This window comes from Hibiscus syriacus, unplaced genomic scaffold (genome assembly GCF_006381635.1).
Source record: "Hibiscus syriacus cultivar Baekdansim isolate YM2019G1 unplaced genomic scaffold, ASM638163v2 tig00110562_pilon, whole genome shotgun sequence".
Classification (NCBI taxonomy): Eukaryota; Viridiplantae; Streptophyta; class Magnoliopsida; order Malvales; family Malvaceae; genus Hibiscus; species Hibiscus syriacus.
In genome coordinates this window covers 199,592-217,671 of record NW_024062783.1, presented here as the reverse complement: position 1 = coordinate 217,671, position 18,080 = coordinate 199,592, and the positions used below count along the sequence as shown (strand labels likewise).

Below are 18,080 nucleotides of genomic sequence, written 5' to 3'. Positions count from 1 at the left end.
TTGAGGGTTAACTGTCATTAAACTTTTAATTAAGGATCATATTAACGATGTTTGAAATCAAGATGATACTCAAGTGTTTTGATTGATGTAACAAATGGAATAGTATAAATTACTTTTTGTCGCTCGACTTTGTTTGTATTTCTGTTTTAGTCGTTTAACTTCAAAAAAATTCAATGTCATCACTAACCTCAAATTTTACTCGTTTTGGTCACTTAACCGTTAAGGGGGTGTTTGGTTCAAGTATTGTGAGATTCCCATGGGATGGGAATCCCACATTCCCATGTTTGGTTGACCCGGGAATCTCATTCCCGGTAATGTTTTATTACCAATAGTAAATTTTTTGAGGTATATTACCGGGAATGTCATTACCTCCCTTCCCTTAGGTATTGTAACATTACCAGCGTTTTGGACTAAAATGCCCTTAAATTTTTTTTTTCAAAAATATCCTTCTTCTGTCATTGAATAATAAAAATTATACGAAGGTTAAATTACAAATTTATACTTAAATTATTTTAGATTTACAAAAAAAAAATTTATAATTAAAATTTTATATGAAGTTCAGGGGTTAAATTTTTTTTTACCATTTCATTAAACCTTTTTTATATTTTTTATTTTGTAAAAAAATTATATAAATATTATGAATTTAATTTTTTAAAGAAAATATATAAATATTTTACAATTTGTAATATTATATAAATATATAATAAGGACAATTTGGTCAAATATACATTCCAATAATCTTTTATTCCTTTAACCAAACACGGTAATCTTACATTCCTGCTAAACCAACCAAACACAAAATACAACATTCCCAGTAATCTTATTCCCTGGTAATCTTTTATTCCCACTGGTAATCTTACATTCCGTGAACCAAACGCACCCTAAGTGTTTACCATCAACACCAAATCGTTGTGTTAAAGAGCTTTTATTTCTAAAATTTTAATCTTATTCTTTCTCAGTACTAGAATCTTCACCATTGGTTCGTTGGACATCATTTCTGACGTAATTGATACTAAAACATTTTTCTTTTTCCCTTTTTCTTCTTTTCAGTTTGGTTTTCTTAAAATTCCCTTAACACTCACAATACTCAACTAGAGCTTTGACTTATCTTGGTCTAATATGTGATCTTTACCAAATTTAAAAGAAAATATTTTGGTGCTGATGAATAAAAAGGAATATTAAAATATGGGTTTGAGGGAAAGTGAAAGGAGCTAAGGAAAAGAGAAGTAAAGGAGATGAGCAAACTAACCTGTTGCTGCCAAGGAAGATAGACGCTTGGATGATGAGGCCAGCAGTTGAGTGAGCTGGAGACAGTTGCATATAAGGACAAAATACAAGACACGTGTTAAAAAATTAAGGATTAGTATCCTTGTATAGAACTAATGAAGAAGTTGGATATGAAAACTTTTATTGAAATATTCTCTGCAAATATTCAAGCTCACGTCTTAAGGTTGTGATAGATATTTTCTCTGAACTCTATATTCATATACATAAAGAGTAGATATCATATATAACTTTAATATTAATGGATACTAAAATCATAATAATAAAGTACATCAAAATCACATATAATACATAATATTTTAACAACAATAGCATCCACATAAACAAATATTCTTAATACTCATCTTTTAATATCTATGAAGGAAAAATTTTAGAATACATGTCACACACCGAAACACACCACTAATGTGACACAGTGATACACATTAACTAAGTTGTCTTTTTTAAATAAATATAAAAATATATATAATGATATACCCACAATTTATCTTTTACTATTTATTTAGTTTAAATTTTAATAAGAATATAATTAATCTATATTTTAACGTAGGCCGATGAATCCATGATGTTCAAGCTTCTCTTAATAACAAAAAAATTCTTCACTTTTAAGAAAAATGTTTGTGAGTAAATTAGATTTAAAATCATCATTTAAGTAAGATGACGATAAAGTAGTCATCTTATTATAAATTAATAACGTTGATAATCAATTTGTTACTTTTAAAATTGGAACAAAAATTTACTCCATTTGTTCCATGGTCATGAAAAATGCAGAATACCAGGTCACAAGTTATCACAAGAGGCAGATAAAACAAGCTAGTTTTACGATTAAACACACATTTAACAGAATTCGGCACATCTAAAACATTACAGGCTCCTACTAAATAACCTTTTTTTTTTTTGGGATAAACACTGAACAATTATCATAAACTTCTAACAAACACTAAATTTTGTGCAATCAAAACATAGATGACATTTGAATGTGATAATAATCTTCCTTTCAGCACACGGCGCTCCATTATCACAGCTTCCTCCACAAAAACGAACTTTCAGCTGGTGGTCGGAAATGATCAATCATGTTTAACAGTCTTTCTTGGATTTGTCCATTGCTCTAGGAGCTGTATGACAGAGAAAATACCGGTTAACAACACTAAAACCTCAGATTTCGTCCGGTTACGATTCAATAGGCAAAGTGAAAGCCAGAGATACACTGCTCGTTCAATAGACCCCCCGGGAAATTGTATAATAGGAGTGCAAATCATATGCATACACCCAGATCCCACTAGGAAGTGACATGCAAACAAATAAATTGATGAATTTGATCGATTCTGCAGGAGCTCACTAAACAGAAACTAACTTACCTAATCCGATCGCATCAGTGCTCTTCAGGATTTTCAACCTCCTACATGTTTCAATGAACATCCTGCAACAATGTCAAACTACAGTTCAGGGGTTGAAGGTAACCTGTATGAGGAAATCTCAATCTATAAGTTTAAATTATTCAGCACTTATTAATTTCAGTATTAGCAAATTCAGTCTAGAAAGATACAATCTGCCTATCCGATTTAGGATTTACTGGAAAAGAAGCATTTGGGAAAAATAAAAGGCAAAGGCAAATAGTAATTTTAAGTCAATGAAGCCTACTCCCATGGAACATCCCCGACCAGCATCCAGTCACCATCTTTATCTTCGTATGTAAGCACATATTCTGATCCATGCAAAAGATCCCTCAACTTCCTCTCACTCAAGATTTCCTTCCCGGGAGCAGCATGAGCCCCATATTGACCTGAAATCATAATAAAAATGTGGTAATCAGATCTATTCCAATCGTTGGAAGTTTTCTTTTATTTTTGCACGTTTCTTGCATCCAGAAGGATTCATCTCCATATTACAAGGCAAAGAGTGCAGCTTACCAAGGGTAAAACAGCTGAACATCTTCTCCAGAGCAGAAGACAGTTCCAGATAGGTCGAATACATTCTCAAATCTACCTTCCTCAGATAAGGAGCTCCGTCCATACTGACCTTGACAAAAAGAGCAGCAGGTCCTGATTTTCCATCAACTTCGTCATTGTTCTTTGAAGAAGTGGCCAGGGTTTTAGTCCTAAATGATCTTACCGGAGGCCAACCAACAACCTGAGCCCTGTCAAGGATAGGATGTCATAAGAACAATGAAATAGGTCAAGATATAATTCCCTTGTTCTCATCAAAGCTTAAGAATCCTCTCTGAAGCTAATTATACTTACTTAGCAGCAGGTGCACTGCTATTGTTGTTAGAAACACCGGTTCGGTTAAGATTGGTTCCAGTAGTGGCACAAGGTTGTTCTTGTATAGCTTTTGCAGGCCCATCTTTCTTTACAGATGCTTGAGCTACAGAGTATTTTCCATGTGACAGAGGTTGCGGAGATTGAGAGTCCAAACCAGCACCATGGAACATCCAATTTTTTTCAGTGTACATAATGCCTTTCACCTCGGAGAATCCATCCATGGTGTCGGAGAACCCCCTTTTGTTTCCAGTAACAACACTTTTCTGCGATGATGAGCAGATTCCATCTTTAGAAGGAAGTAAAGGAAACAGTGCCTTCTCATCGAGTTTTCCCGAGTTCAGCAAGCAAAGCTCGGTTTCTCTCTCAGGGGACTGGGATCCTGGAAGACCAAGCCTCAGTTCGGTAGCCTTCAAATTCAGATTATTCTTGTTATCCTCCGATAAGCTGGTGACAGTAGAGTTGTCAACCGAAGAAAAAACTGATAATCCAAGATAATTCCACTCCTTTATCTCCAAGCCATTTGGGTGGATACAGTCAACAGCTGGAGAAGAAACACTACTTTGCCTTTCCTCCTCCACACCGAGCAGTGGCGGAGACATCCGAACTCAATCTTCTCAAAACTTTCCACTTTAAATTACATAGAAAAACAAAATAGATATCACTTCTGTAAACCTCAAGAATAACACCTTTTTAGCCAAATTATTTGAGAGCACAAGATTTACAAGGATATCTAAACTAAACAATCAAAAGTACAGTTCCAGGTGAAAATCCACCCATGCATCAGCTGTTTCAGAACCCAATAACATCATTCATGAAACCGACTTGAGCCCATTTTTTCAAACAACTTCAGCTTAACATACTTGGTCAGTATTTGCCATTCTATTGCTTTTAAGGGTCAAATCTAACGAAAGTTCTTACTTTCTAAAGCTGAAAGTAATGGTGTAATGTAGATAACTTCATTAAAACAATATGACATTATAAAATTAAATTGCATACCAAAAATGATCCCAGTTTTACAAAGAATCTTACCAAAAAATAATAGAGCTTAAAGTAGGGGGGGAATAAAACGTGAACCACAAATTTTGTTTAGCTCCTAAAAAATTAATAAGAACATAAAAAGTCAACTGTCTTGTGCATTAGAATAATTCATTTTTCCGTGAATAATAAGCAGGCCGAAGAAGAGAAAAGGAAACCAAAAAGGAAAAAAAAGGTAATAATCTTTTCCCTTCCATTTTCCGGGCAACCAAACAGAAGGAACAGAAAAAAAATAAAATGGAGATCTTAATGTTGATCTCAAGCAAAGCTGAAAAAAGCAAATAAAAATAACAGACAAAAAAGCAAATCTATATATAAAAAGAGCTTACAGAGTAAAACTGGGTAGAGTTCTAAAGTAGACAAAGAGAAGAAGATGGATTACTGCTTTCAAAAATTGCAGGCGAAAATGCACGACCTACAGAGTAAAATAAAAGCAGAGAGAGAAACTTAGATATAAGATTAAGACCCTTCTTCCATTATATGCAGATAGCAACAACAGCCCCAAAAAAATAAAAAGGGGAGGGGCAAAAGCGAAAATAAACACAATAATGGGGCAGGTTGGTTTTTATACTGCGCCAATACTGGGGTGGGAAGGGAATCTGATCGGACGGTTGATATTGTTTGGAGTTGGAGAGATCAGGACCGTTTGATTCTTCCCAAAAATATATAAATGTAAATGTGTCGCTATTCTAGGTGACATTTCTAGTAAACTGGTTTTGATTGGTTGTTGCTCTCTAGTTCAGTGTCTGAGTTTTGAAGGCGCAAAATATCGAATTCACCCTTCTTACATAAAAATACGCTTGTATTGAATCTAGGGAGGCCAAGTGTCCAATATATACTTTTTTAATTATCTAAATTTAAATATGTTTATAATTTGCAAATTATTTAAATTTTTAGTTTTTAAATAACATTATTAAATTATAATATAAAATGAATATAATTATTTTTCATATATTCGAATCTATACAAAATATCTTGAATTTTTAGTTATATTTCAAATATTCGTATTCACAAAATTTTGAAAAAAAATATTATTTTTTATAAAAAAAACATTATAAAATAAAAAAAATCAAACAATATTTCTGAATCATATAAAATACATTAACGTAATAAAAAAAAACTTAAAACATATGAAATATTGTAGTAAAATCATATTCGAAGTAAGTTGAATGTCTACAAAATACATATAAAAAATACAATTTCTTATAATTATAAGAAAATATAAGTATATTTTTAATAATTACAATTTCTTTCCAACCCAACATGCCATCAGTTCTTAATTAGATCTGATTTTATTTTAGGAGAATTTGCATATACATGATTGTTGTTTATGAGTGAATAAAGCTTAACTCGAAAAATTGATATTTTCGAATTGATTGGATTTGGAAAAAAATGATTCGAATTGATTCAATATAAATTCAATTTGACTAAAAAAATTTAAATTCGTGTTGAGTTATAAAATATAACTCGAAGAACTCAAAAATTCTAGTAATTAATTGATAAGTTTTTAAGTTTGAGTTGAGTTACTCAACTCTGTATGATATATTTACATCATATATAAAAAATATATATGTATTGTATCTAGTTATAGAAATTTGTTTAAATTAAAATCAAATTGTATCATAATATTATTAATATTTACAATTAAATTTAAACACAAATCTAAACAACTCAAAGTCGACTCGAATTTTATAAATTCGACTAAAAAAATTAAATAAAGTTTGAGTTGTAAAATATAACTCGTCAACTCGAATAAATCAAAAAATTTTGACTTAACTCGATTCGATCAAACAATCACTCATAATGTTGTTTAATGTGACATAAAACTAAAACATTTTGCATTGGAATATAAATGGAAATGATAATCGATTGTTAACCCAAAAAGAAGATTATTGTCTACCCAAATCTATCAAAATCCAACAACTCATCCATTCATTGCTCCTTTACATTGTAAGACAATGTCTACACACAACATATATAATCATTAACTTTGCTTCTTGTGACATCCCAATCTCAATTGGAGATGTTTAAGGAAAGATAACATAATATAAGATTAAGAAAAAATATTATTTTTTTATCAAAAATATTAATATCGGACATTAGTTAAAATATTATTTTTTTACCGAAAATATTAATGTCAAAGATATTCAGTTTAAGTAGCGAAATTAGTATTTCTGATAGAAAAAATAACATTTTAAGTAGTGCACTGTTGAAAATATTTAAAAAATATTAACATTTCCGGTAGCATATTTTATTAGTCTTATATTAGGTGATGTACAACAGAACTATCTTTGAATATTCGTTAAGATATGCAAGTTGAAGTATTTTTTTTTAGTATATATTATGGGTAAGTTATAAGTTTAATTTTTATATTCTAATTATTTAAATTATTAAGTTAGATTATACTATACGTAAATTATGATTTTTGTTTATGTTTCTTTTGGTAGGTATTTTCATTAGTTTGAGTTTTTTTTTTATGCAAGAATGAAACACATAATCCTTGTTATCAAATAATATTGTTAAAAACAATATTATCATATCAATAATGACATTAGGATAAATTTGATTAATCAAAAATCGATTCAAATTATATTGTTTGAATGATTTATAAATTCAAAATTTGTGATTACCTAAGTTTGAATTAAATTTTATTTTTATTTAATTTATAATAAAGTTTAATTATTTTATAATATAAAAATAAGTATTTTATATTTAATAACAGTAAAGATAGTTAAAACACACCATGTACCAAATATCAATAATTTTTATTTACTTAAAAGTTAATATTTAAAAAATGTGAAAATAATTAAAATTTTATGAAATAATATTTAAAACTCATAAAATACTTTATTTCATAAAAATAAATAAATAATTTAAACTCAATATAAAAATCAATAATTAATATTAACTGAACTAAAAATGGAGGAATGAATAAAAAAAATTAATAAGTTAGACCGTGTAGATAATGGCACCTATGCCATATCAAAAGACATATTAATAGTCAGTTGACTATTATTGATCATAAATAAATAATTTAAAAATTATATAAAGTAGAATTATTAAGAAAATTTAAGGATATAAAAAAATATAAAAAAAGAAAATTTTGGATAAAATAATAATGGAAGAGGGGAAAAAGTGAGAGCCAGAAAGGGGATGTTGGTTGGTGGGGATGATGTAAAAGAGCTTAAAGGCTTAAATTATATTTTATTTATTTTATTTATTTTAGGTATAATGAGGGGTATAGTTAAAGATTACAGGGGTGGTGAGTTTTTCAGATTTTAGATAAATTTGATTTTTTAAAAATAATTTAATTTTTTAAAAGTAAAATTTAATATATAAACACCACATGTATCATATTGAGTGTTTGATAATTTTTTTAATGAACGTGATAAATTATATGCTTAAAATATTAAAAAAACGTTAGACAATTATCTTTGAAAAAATTAAACACTTAAAATAAATAAAATATATAATTTAAAATTTTACTTTTTTACTTAAACATAATTAAAAAATATGGGATTGGAGATGAAGAGGGACAGAGGAAAACATGGGAAATAGGTGTGATTGGAGGGGACAACGAAAGCGGCATTTTTAAGTCAGTCTGCCGGGCGATGATCACTAGACAACCTATATCATCCCCCCCTTTTTTCATTTTCCATCATTACCCCCCTCCTCTCTCTCTCTCTCTCTCTCTCTCTTCCTTATTCTATACTTATCAAGTTATGCTTATATATTATATTGTATAAATATAATATTTTAAATACTGTTTTTGTTTACAACATGTAACTATAAACATATCATTAATAAGTTCAGTCTGTTATATAATGATACATTTTTATTGAAAAATCTTAACTAATATTAATTTTAAATATATATAATATTAATAAATTACTACAAAATATCTACTCATTCATATATTCTCTTAATTATTTTTATTAAATGTGTTTAATTAATTCATATTATCAACTGTTTTTTTTCAAATCAACTAATGGAGATAACATTAATAAATGAATCTATAAGAAAATTATTCAATTAATAAAAAAGGAACAGTGTTGTTTATTTTAGGTGGTGTGTGGGAGAAATGGGGTACACTGGTAGCATTATTAGTGGTTGAGCATGCCCTTGAGGGTCACAGAACTCACAGCCGTTCATGACTCGTGCATGCCACACACTCATCATCACCCTTACATCATTCTTTCGTCACCTTTCAATTTTAACTCTAATATTAATTTAGTCCCTTTATCCTCGTTTGACATTTAATGTCTATTAGTTGGAAAACTTATCGAGTGAGTCGATCCTTAGTTTAGTAATGTTTGATTCATGTTCACTAAAAAAATTATTGTTTGACTAGATTCGTTACTCGTTAAGTTTAATAAAATTTTATTCAATTTGCGTTCATTAAAAGATTTACGATTCTACTAATCTCCTTATTCGTTAAACTCATTAAATTTTTTACTTTATTTTTAATTGTATATAAATTCTAGTAATTAATTATTTAGTATCTCTTTTATTAAAAAATTAATAATAATTTAACATCTTTCTTATTATCTAGGATAAAGTACACAAATAGTCCCTCAATAATAGGACAATGTTTTGTTGAGTACTTCGAGTATTAAAAGTTATAAAATGACATGTGACTATTCATATGTTCCAAACTCATTATTTTATGTTAAAAAATTACCGACCGTCTGAGCTAGACGTAAACATGTTTACTGTGATATTATTCCAAAATCGTTTAAGTTGTATTTTATGGATCAATTTTCTGTTTAGATTATACCATTAAGCCAGTGCTTGAAATATTATGTTGTTGGACCAATGCTTAAAAGCAACGACGATATTAGTAGATATCATTAAAATATAATTTTATTACATCCCAATCAACAAGTTAATTTATAGTTCAGGCATACATTAATTTTTTAATGAAAAAGGGTGAGTTTAGAAAATGGTTAGGTAATAATTTTATAACTTTTAATAGTCACGTAACAACAAAATATCACTCTATAGTCAGAGACCATTTGTATACTTTACTCTATTATCTATTAATAATTATCAATTAAGCTTTGCTCTTTTAATGAAAGAAATTTTAAGGTAAATACGGGAAAAATATAAAAACAATTAACAAATTGCTTATGAACTTATTGAGTCAAGTTAGATCTTACCTAACTCAATTCGTTAAGATCTAAAATCGAGTTTAAATTCGAATCAAGACAACCAAAATATAATATTAATCTAGTTGAGTTCAAACATAGTTGCTCAATTCATTAAGCAACCGTAAATAGGACAAAAATTTGAACAGATTATGATTAAATTTTAATTATTTGAAGTATAATTAAATTAATAATCAAAATATAATTATAGAAAAATTGTAAATGATAACACTCAAATCATAACAAAATATACATATAATCTTTTTTGAGTATTAAAAAATATACATATAATTTTTAATTAAAGACATGATTAAAAAGATATAGATTAAATATTCCATTTCAATCGTAAGTAGGGTAATTAAAACTATAATTAGTAGACCCCATCAATTGGGTCAGGCTGGGCTGCTATCCATTAAGAAAAAAGGAAAAATGCTTGGCCTGTCGAATCAGTATGATTTTTAAATTTCGTTTTTCTAAAGCTTGAATCGTTCGAGTCTGTTAGCTCAGGCGAGTAACTCAGTTCAAAGATAACTTTAGTCTATGATAAGATGATCGCAGTTCAACTTTTACTCTAAAAATTAAAACTCAGACCTCAATTAACCTAATTTTCAATTATTTAATATACTTTTATAACTCCTCCGATTCCATTTTACTACTCTCCGTTTGCGTCCTCGTTGTTCTTTGATCCAAGTATTCTTGTTCTATTGTTTCCTTGAGGATGAACAGCCTTTGTATGACCACAGGTTGACTCATCTTCTTCGCTTCTTTGATGTCGGATTCTTCTTTATTGAGCGTGTATGCATCCAGCATGATCTTAATCCATTTGTGCAGCTCTTTGGGCGTACTGTAAATCGGAAAACACACGGAATATGTCATGCCACCATAATCTGATGGGTGACCACTTTAATCCGAAGAAGGGAACAATGTTTCTTACGTGTATAAAGCGTGAGGATCCTTCGCTTCGTGTTCATTGCCTGGAGAGAAAGCTGTTGCCAACGCAGAGAATCGCTCTTCCGGATCTGTGATGTTTAGTAGATGCTTGAGCAACTTTATCTCTTTCGGTGCAATGCTCTTAAGGCTGCTCTTTGTCGCTTTGTATAACTGATACATGATGTCTTTAACCTGCAAATTAGATGCCGAATACGCAATCTAAAAGAACAGAAAAAACCAAACAGTAGCTGGAAATGGCATATACATCAGCGAGATTCGATGCTCATATCACCGGAAAGGATAACTAGACTTGTGATTTGTGAACCACCGTGTTTGATTCAAAACATCCTAGATACATGTTTATCATGTTTAACAGTCGTCGATTATGTACAGTTTAAAGTTTTAGTCCATCTAATTAAGCTTCTAGACATAAATTTGTTTAATCATCAGATTTAATAGTTGGATGTGATGCGTAACATGTGAATATGGTTTCTTTTCTCTACGACATCTTAAGACGTGCCACTATCACTCCAATCTTATATCCTAATGGTCGATGGGTTGAACAATTATCTCGGTTTAAATTTAAAAGACTTAAATGCCATTGCAACATCTTATACAATTTTAATCCTCAGGAACATGATAATAGATCAAAGAACGAGAGTCCAAGATGCACTAGAAACTGCAATACCTCGTTTTTCATAGTTGTGGAGTCCTTCGCCGATGCCCAAGCACTATTTACGAGTAGAATCAATGATGAGTCGAGTTCCTTTCCCTTGGCAAGGCTTTTGATCTTTTCACAAGCCACATCCACCGAAGGCGAATTTAGTATATCATCAAATTTTGCCTGTGCGGAATCTAAATTCTCCACAGCTTCCAGTGTCTTATCATAAGCACCGACAGCGGACAGACATCTTGCTGCGAGTCGGGCAATCTCTGTTCCAAAAGAAGTAATGGAAAGTTCTTGAATTAAACCAACTCAAGCATTTGAAAGGAAAATGAAACAAGTTTATTTTTTAAGGCATTGTCATTTCTTATCAGCACCAAAATAATAAAGTCCACAAAGAATTAGCATAATGTTTACCATCTCGGTCCTCCAGACCATAACATGTTTCGGTAACTAGATTTAGGTACCGGAAAAACTCATCAGTGAAGTCTTTACGCCGCCTTGTAATGATTGCATTTATATCAGTTGGGCTATCTTGAATCTCCTTAAGAAGTTCACAATGTCTATCCATTTCATCATCGATCTGCAACACTCATTCCTTATTAGACTACTAATAGTCACATTAAAAAAACGAAATCAAGCAATGAATCTCAAGAGTTTCAATACAGAACAATCTACCAATTTGAGCCTATTTACTAAGTCCCCAACAAAAAGTAGTTAAACATGGTGTGTGTTTACGGATTTGTTCAAGTTCCAAAATCACATAAAACATTCACATTCATGACACACATATTTATCACTAAAACCAAATTTATCGAAATTGAACCATGAACCTCAAGTGTTTCGATAATGAACAGTATATTATAGAGCATACCAAGTTCGTTTTTGGGTTTGTTCAAGTTCCAAAATCACATAAACATTTTCACATTTATGATACACATCTTTATAACTAAAACCAAATTTATGGAAATCGAGTCATGAACCTCGAGTGTTTTGATACCGAGCAATAAATTAGAGCATACGAAGTTCGATTTTGGGTCTGTTCAAGTTCCAAAATCACTTAAAACATTCACATCCATAATACAAATTTACCAAACAAGTTACCATAAAAATAAAACATTTTGGGAGATTAAAAGCATAGTTTATACCTTCTTCACCTTGCTCTCCAAAGAAATTAATTTCTGCTTCATAGTTGGATCAATCTCCTCATCTGCACGTACTCGACATCGATTATAGAAGCTTTCTCTATACTTACTCCACTCTTCCCTTAAAGTCAAGTACTTTTTCCAATCTTTTACTCTCGGTTTTTCATTCAAAAACAAGTCAATGATTCTATCACAAAATTGGGTCATTGTACAACCTTCTGCAACTTCGACGTCCACTCTTTCTTCAACTTCAGCATCAGTTATACTACTAGCTCGAAGACCTGAAAATAAAATATTTTTTCTTTAAGTAACCAACAAATACCCAGAAAAGACATGCCAAAAACAACTCGTTTAGAGCAATTAAAGCAGCAAAACAAGAAAAAATAAGAAATACCCAGAACCAGAAAACAGCCTAGGAACAAAAAGGAAGAAATCTAATGCTTACAGGGATTCAAAAGGAGGTTCTTTTCAGGGGAGAGACAGTGCCCTTGTTTTCTTCTTGGGTTAATTTTGAAGGGGAAATGAGAGAATGAAGAGAAAAGAGGGAGTTCGAGGGTTGTGGGAAACAATTTGTCACTGAAAATGATCGACAAAGAGTTGGTGTTGGTGGGGATTGATAGTTTGACCCTCGAAAGACTGCTCATTGCTGCTTTCTTCTTTGCAATGGGAGAACAAGCTGTTTTTATTTCTTTCTTCCTTTCAATGTTCCATTAGCTACATAACCATGGTAGTGGTTAGACATTTTCAGTGGAGGAATCGGATAATATAAATATCTCCGAATCGCTGTCGGTCTGATTTTGTTCTACAAAACTTGTGTTTGGTTGGGCTTACATTTTGTATTGTTATTTCTGGACTAGATTGGTTACTAGAAGGTAGCTCTCTTCTTTGGACTCTTTTGACCCAAACCAAAGAAAAGGTTAATATAACTTTTGGTACCTAAGTGTTGCATAGACGTGCATTTTGGTACCAGACTCTTTTTTGCAATTTGGTGCCTGATTTTTCTTTGGGTGCGATCAGATAATAATTTTCTTTGGTTACATTAATGGTGATGCGGACGTGTTATTATAAGGTAGTTCACATCATTATTGACTTTTTTTAATATCACATCAATAATTTTATTAAGTTTTTAACGACGAGTGATCAAAATAAAATTAAAACGTAATTTTAAGTACGATTTAAAAAACCAATAATTAAATACTTAAAACAGAACAAATTTAGTAGTTGGAATACTAGACGTGTAGTTACCTTACGTTAAAAAAACAAAGCATGCTATTAGCAGATGAGAAATCGAGTCGATACCTCCACAAATAACCCAATGTTTAAATATATTCAGGGTATAAAATTTAAACATAGTAGTTAAAATTTAAACCAATATAGTTTATTTTAACCCAATGTTTAAAGAACTCTTTTGAAAAGAATATATATATATATATATATATATTAATAATCTCACATTAAGTAATTGAGAATGATAAATATTTTATAATTATATGATCTAATAAAAAATATCATATAATTAAGTGATAATATATATAATTTATTTTAAAATTTCAATAACAATTTATCCTATCATTTTTTATATTTTATTTTAATATAAAAGAATGAGTTATACATCATATATTAATCAATTGAAAAGGAATAAAGAATTGAGATTAAACTCGAATTCAATCATCTACCATGATAAGCCAAGTACCATCCTCAGGAATATGACCAACAATATCATAAATCTCATCCCTTACTCCTCTTCTTCTTGCATCTTCAACATTGACATCGAAATCTATACTATAAGGGTCCATCATTATTGACATTCCTCTTAAACCAAGGCAATCGGTTTTATATTTAGACATTGCATTAAATCTCATTCCAAACTTAATTTTCCCTCGTCCCCAATCCTTTTCAATCTCCTTCAATAATGGATATTCAATGATAGGTTGATCACCTTCGTTCCCCGTTGTCACGAACTTAACGAACACGTCTCTTTTCTCCAACGAATCGAGCTCAAAATCGTCAAGAGAAGTCAACGACAACACATTGTGTTTGTAAAGAATTGAAGCTTGGATTTGCTTCATGTGGATCGATAATGCGATGTTCGGGTTATAGATTGTGACGTTGGCCAGCCAATTGGCCGCCAAATTCGAATCGGTGACCATGAAATTCGAAATGAGAACATTGTTTACTTTGATTATCGGTGTTTGTGGGTAGAAAGACAAGGACAGGGGTGATTTCAAGGAGCAAAGGAGGATGGTAATGGTGATTGTAATGGCGGGAATGAGAAGAATTCTAGGGATGTTGAAGGATCCAATGGAGGTCTCGCTGCCCATTGTTTGATTGGTAAAAGATAAAAAGGCATGAAACTTCTCAATGTATATAAAGAATGTGCTCTTGTTGCCTTAACTATTGACTTTTTTTTACAAGGATAAAAACAATTTGACCATTTTTCTTACAGTAATATTTGGATATTTTTTATCCACGTTGATACTTAAATTTGTCTACCCTTTTACATTATTATCTATTGTTTTCTATCCACACTCGTACTTAAACCCTTTTGTTTCACATTGATACTTTTGTTTTGTATCTTTTTTAATTTCTATAACTTTGATACTTTTATATTTCTAATTCTTAGTTGTTACATATTTTTGATAATTTCAAATAAATAAAATATTACAAAGGTTTTTTTCACTTATAATGTGTAATTTTGGTTATTATGACATTATCATATTTGAAGGAAATATTTTAATGGTCTTTAGGGCAGCAATTTTTATATAAGTAATCTCTACAAAGTAATTATCATAGCAATCTCTACAAATTAATTATCATAAACTTAAGCAAGTAAACTTTATGTATTTGTACTGTTGCATGTTAAAACTAGTTATTTAGTTCGATCTGCACATGCATTTGTAAATGTAATCGATTTGAACACTCAAATACCCGTATTCAACATTTACATTCTTCTAAGTACATAAATAAATAATCACAGAAGATTTACACTCGAGTTTACAATAGCATAAAGTGAAACTAAATTTAAAGAGAAATTCTGTTGGAGTATAGGACGGTTATAATCAGGGACAAAGACAAGATTTTATGTAGGGGACGAACTTATAAAATTTTAGAAAGAGACAACCTTACACAATTCAAAAGCGAAAATAGATTTTCAATAAAAAATATTTAAAATATATGATAATTTTAAATTTTCAGCTCACCCGTCCCATCAGCCCATAGGGATGGATGGCTTGATTACCTTGACCAGATCTTTCTCCCTGAGTGTCTCCCCTTTGCTGCTTGGAGCTGATCTCTGTTGATCCTTTTATGAGTAACAGCAGCTGGATTTTGTTGTTCTTACAATCCTTGCAGCAATCTTAGGTGGATCAGATTTCCTTGCCCTTTTGTTATCCAAGGGAGCAGATACAATAACCATATTGTTTTCAATTTCACCAATTCTAGAGAACCTTTTCTTCCCTGTCTCATGCGGAGCACTTACTCTTGGCTGTTTAGACCCATGGCTCAAAGGACGGCTTCTAATCGAGTTCGAACTCCTTAGTATATGAGGTTCAGCCTCACTGATGAGTTCTTTGTCTGTTCTACGTTTCCTTTCATTTGGACTGGCCCCGATTGCTTCATCAAAGTTACGAGCTTGCGCATGTTGCAACTGTTGTTCTTGCTCCCTCAATCTATATTGCAGTTCCTCAATCTGCCAGAAAGTGTCCAATTTATATGTATCTTAGTGCTCTAAGATTTCATTTTCATCACCAAAGTTGAAATTCAACAAAATATTACAATGTAGAGCATTTCCCAATTCGAAGTGGCCAAAAGAATTCATGCGAGGCAAGATCACAAGTGCACAATTACATGCCAGAAACCATATAATAAAGATATGACCTTCCGATGAAGCAAAATGAACCATTAGTGTTCTTGTTCTTTCAGCTTTTTCTCAAGCTCATTAATCTGGAAAAGTGACATAGCAAGTTAAACTATATGTTTTTTCATTGATATATAAACTAATTCAGCTAAATATTTGCAACCTTGAGTTGAAGAGAAAGTGAATGGGACTCAGATTCTTGAATCTGCTCTTTCAGCTTATTCTCAAGATCTTTAACCTGTTTGAATCAAACCACAAGCTATCAACCAGTTTTCTTTTTAAAGCTTATTAAATATTACAATACACAGACATGTACATCACCTTTTGTTGGTAACTAGTAGGCTCCAATTCTTTGACCTTTAGCAGATGATCATACAGTTAGATTGGATAACACAACAGGGTTACATGTCTATAATTATACTTTAAATGGATGGCAACCTTTAGTTGAAGGCTGGCACAACTCTCTTCTCTCCCCTTCAATCTATCCGAAAGTTGTGGGACCTGCTTCTCTGACTGATTTTGCATGCCAGTTCTCAGCTCCAATTGACCTTCAAGTTCTTTGATATTTTCTTGTTGACCTTTGTAAAACTGGTCTCTGCCTTTGGCCTTACTCTCTAGATTTTGTAAGCTCTCGTCTAGTTTCCTTAGAGACTCATCTTTGGATCTACATTCCTGCCTTGCTTTCTCAAGCTTTTATATGAATTTAAAAGTATTTGACGTCAAATAGTTGATCAATCTTCTAATAAAATGATATTCATGGAAAGCAAACACTCCTATTAGACCTACCATTGTTTTCATCTTCTGGAGTACACTTGTATCAACTTGCTTCTTAGCAGGACCCAACTCAACCCCTCGAACTCGAGTTGCAAAATTTAAGGAGCTCAAGGTTTCACTTAAGTCCCTCTCCGAGGGGCTAATTTGCACGTACATCCTTGTCTTGGACCCACCCCCTGATAAATACTAGCTAAGTTAGTTGCAGTGTCGGAAGGCTGATTGTTAAAATAATCTACCTTTAACAGAACTTGAATACCCTCTTCAAAAACTAGTCTGAATTTCCAGATTTACCTAATGAATCTTGAAGTAAATGTGTCAACTTCGAGTGGAATTTTCGGGTGGCTATATGGTTGAGAAAGGTATACAATCACAGGTAGAAATTTTGGGTTTGGGTCGGGTCGGGTTCGGGTGAAAAATACTCGACCTGACCCGACTCGAGAAAAAACATATAATTTTACCTTCATATTTAGAGACAATTACAATAATACTCCTCTATATATTATTTTTTTCAATCAAATTCAATTTTTTTTATTGAATAAAAACAATATTTTTTTAAAAATATATTATTTTAGGTCGGGTCGAGTTTGTATTTTATCTCAAAAAGTCGGATCGAGTTCCGATCAGGTGAAGGGTGTATATTTTTCATGTCGGGTCATGTTTTATGAAAGATGTATAATTTTCGAGTCGAATCTGGTTGATCAAAAACCCAACCTGACCCTATCCATCCCATCCCTAATCACCGGACCTATATCGAATGTCACTACTTGTTGTTGCCAAAGCATAAACAACGTCCCTGAGCGCAGTGGCATGGCAAGCTTAGCTTCCCTCAGGCGCATGGCCATATGTTAAATTTGATAAAATATATAAATATTGATGACCAAATATATAATTATATTATTTTTATTAATTGTCAAATGATTTTATTGAATGTATTTAAATAGTTGGATGATCCAATTGATAAAATTTCAAAATTAATGATTAAAA

General features: G+C 31.3%; 3 protein-coding genes across 3 annotated transcripts; all 3 read right to left on the bottom strand.

Moving 5' to 3' along the window:
- Positions 1-41: 41 nt before the first annotated feature.
- Positions 42-17,417, bottom strand: LOC120132392 (kinesin-like protein KIN-14R). The gene is made up of 6 exons (XM_039149161.1): positions 17,388-17,417; positions 17,109-17,272; positions 16,761-17,012; positions 16,665-16,679; positions 2,001-2,012; positions 42-125 (listed from the first exon to the last, which is right to left on the bottom strand). The coding sequence occupies exons 2-6, from the start codon at positions 17,250-17,252 to the stop codon at positions 42-44; spliced, it is 507 nt and encodes a 168-aa protein (XP_039005092.1). The 5' UTR covers positions 17,253-17,272; positions 17,388-17,417.
- On the bottom strand, positions 2,089-5,036 carry LOC120132441 (auxin-responsive protein IAA9-like). The gene is made up of 6 exons (XM_039149200.1): positions 4,910-5,036; positions 3,525-4,172; positions 3,195-3,421; positions 2,926-3,067; positions 2,643-2,704; positions 2,089-2,399 (listed from the first exon to the last, which is right to left on the bottom strand). Exons 2-6 carry the CDS (start codon positions 4,142-4,144, stop codon positions 2,362-2,364), a joined length of 1,089 nt encoding a protein of 362 aa, XP_039005131.1. The 5' UTR covers positions 4,145-4,172; positions 4,910-5,036; the 3' UTR covers positions 2,089-2,361.
- LOC120132440 (uncharacterized protein At4g37920-like) lies at positions 10,340-13,136 on the bottom strand. Its single transcript, XM_039149199.1, has 6 exons — positions 12,912-13,136; positions 12,470-12,747; positions 11,739-11,904; positions 11,346-11,590; positions 10,662-10,849; positions 10,340-10,571 (listed from the first exon to the last, which is right to left on the bottom strand). Exons 1-6 carry the CDS (start codon positions 13,108-13,110, stop codon positions 10,355-10,357), a joined length of 1,293 nt encoding a protein of 430 aa, XP_039005130.1. The 5' UTR covers positions 13,111-13,136; the 3' UTR covers positions 10,340-10,354.
- Positions 17,418-18,080: the final 663 nt, after the last annotated feature.

Excerpts from the sequence above, each read along its gene's own strand:
- LOC120132441 (XM_039149200.1), bottom strand. The coding sequence starts at position 4,144 with ATGTCTCCGCCACTGCTCGGTGTGGAGGAGGAAAGGCAAAGTAGTGTT. Across the intron at positions 3,068-3,194 it reads GTTCAGCTGTTTTACCCTTG|GTCAATATGGGGCTCATGCT; the intron begins GTAAGCTGCACT and ends TTATGATTTCAG. Across the intron at positions 2,400-2,642 it reads CACTGATGCGATCGGATTAG|CTCCTAGAGCAATGGACAAA; the intron begins GTAAGTTAGTTT and ends TCTGTCATACAG.
- LOC120132440 (XM_039149199.1), bottom strand. The coding sequence starts at position 13,110 with ATGAGCAGTCTTTCGAGGGTCAAACTATCAATCCCCACCAACACCAAC. Across the intron at positions 11,591-11,738 it reads TGGTCTGGAGGACCGAGATG|AGATTGCCCGACTCGCAGCA; the intron begins GTAAACATTATG and ends CTTTTGGAACAG. Across the intron at positions 10,572-10,661 it reads GATCCTCACGCTTTATACAC|TACGCCCAAAGAGCTGCACA; the intron begins GTAAGAAACATT and ends TCCGATTTACAG.
- LOC120132392 (XM_039149161.1), bottom strand. The coding sequence starts at position 17,252 with ATGTACGTGCAAATTAGCCCCTCGGAGAGGGACTTAAGTGAAACCTTG. Across the intron at positions 17,013-17,108 it reads TCCAGAAGATGAAAACAATG|CTTGAGAAAGCAAGGCAGGA; the intron begins GTAGGTCTAATA and ends TTCATATAAAAG.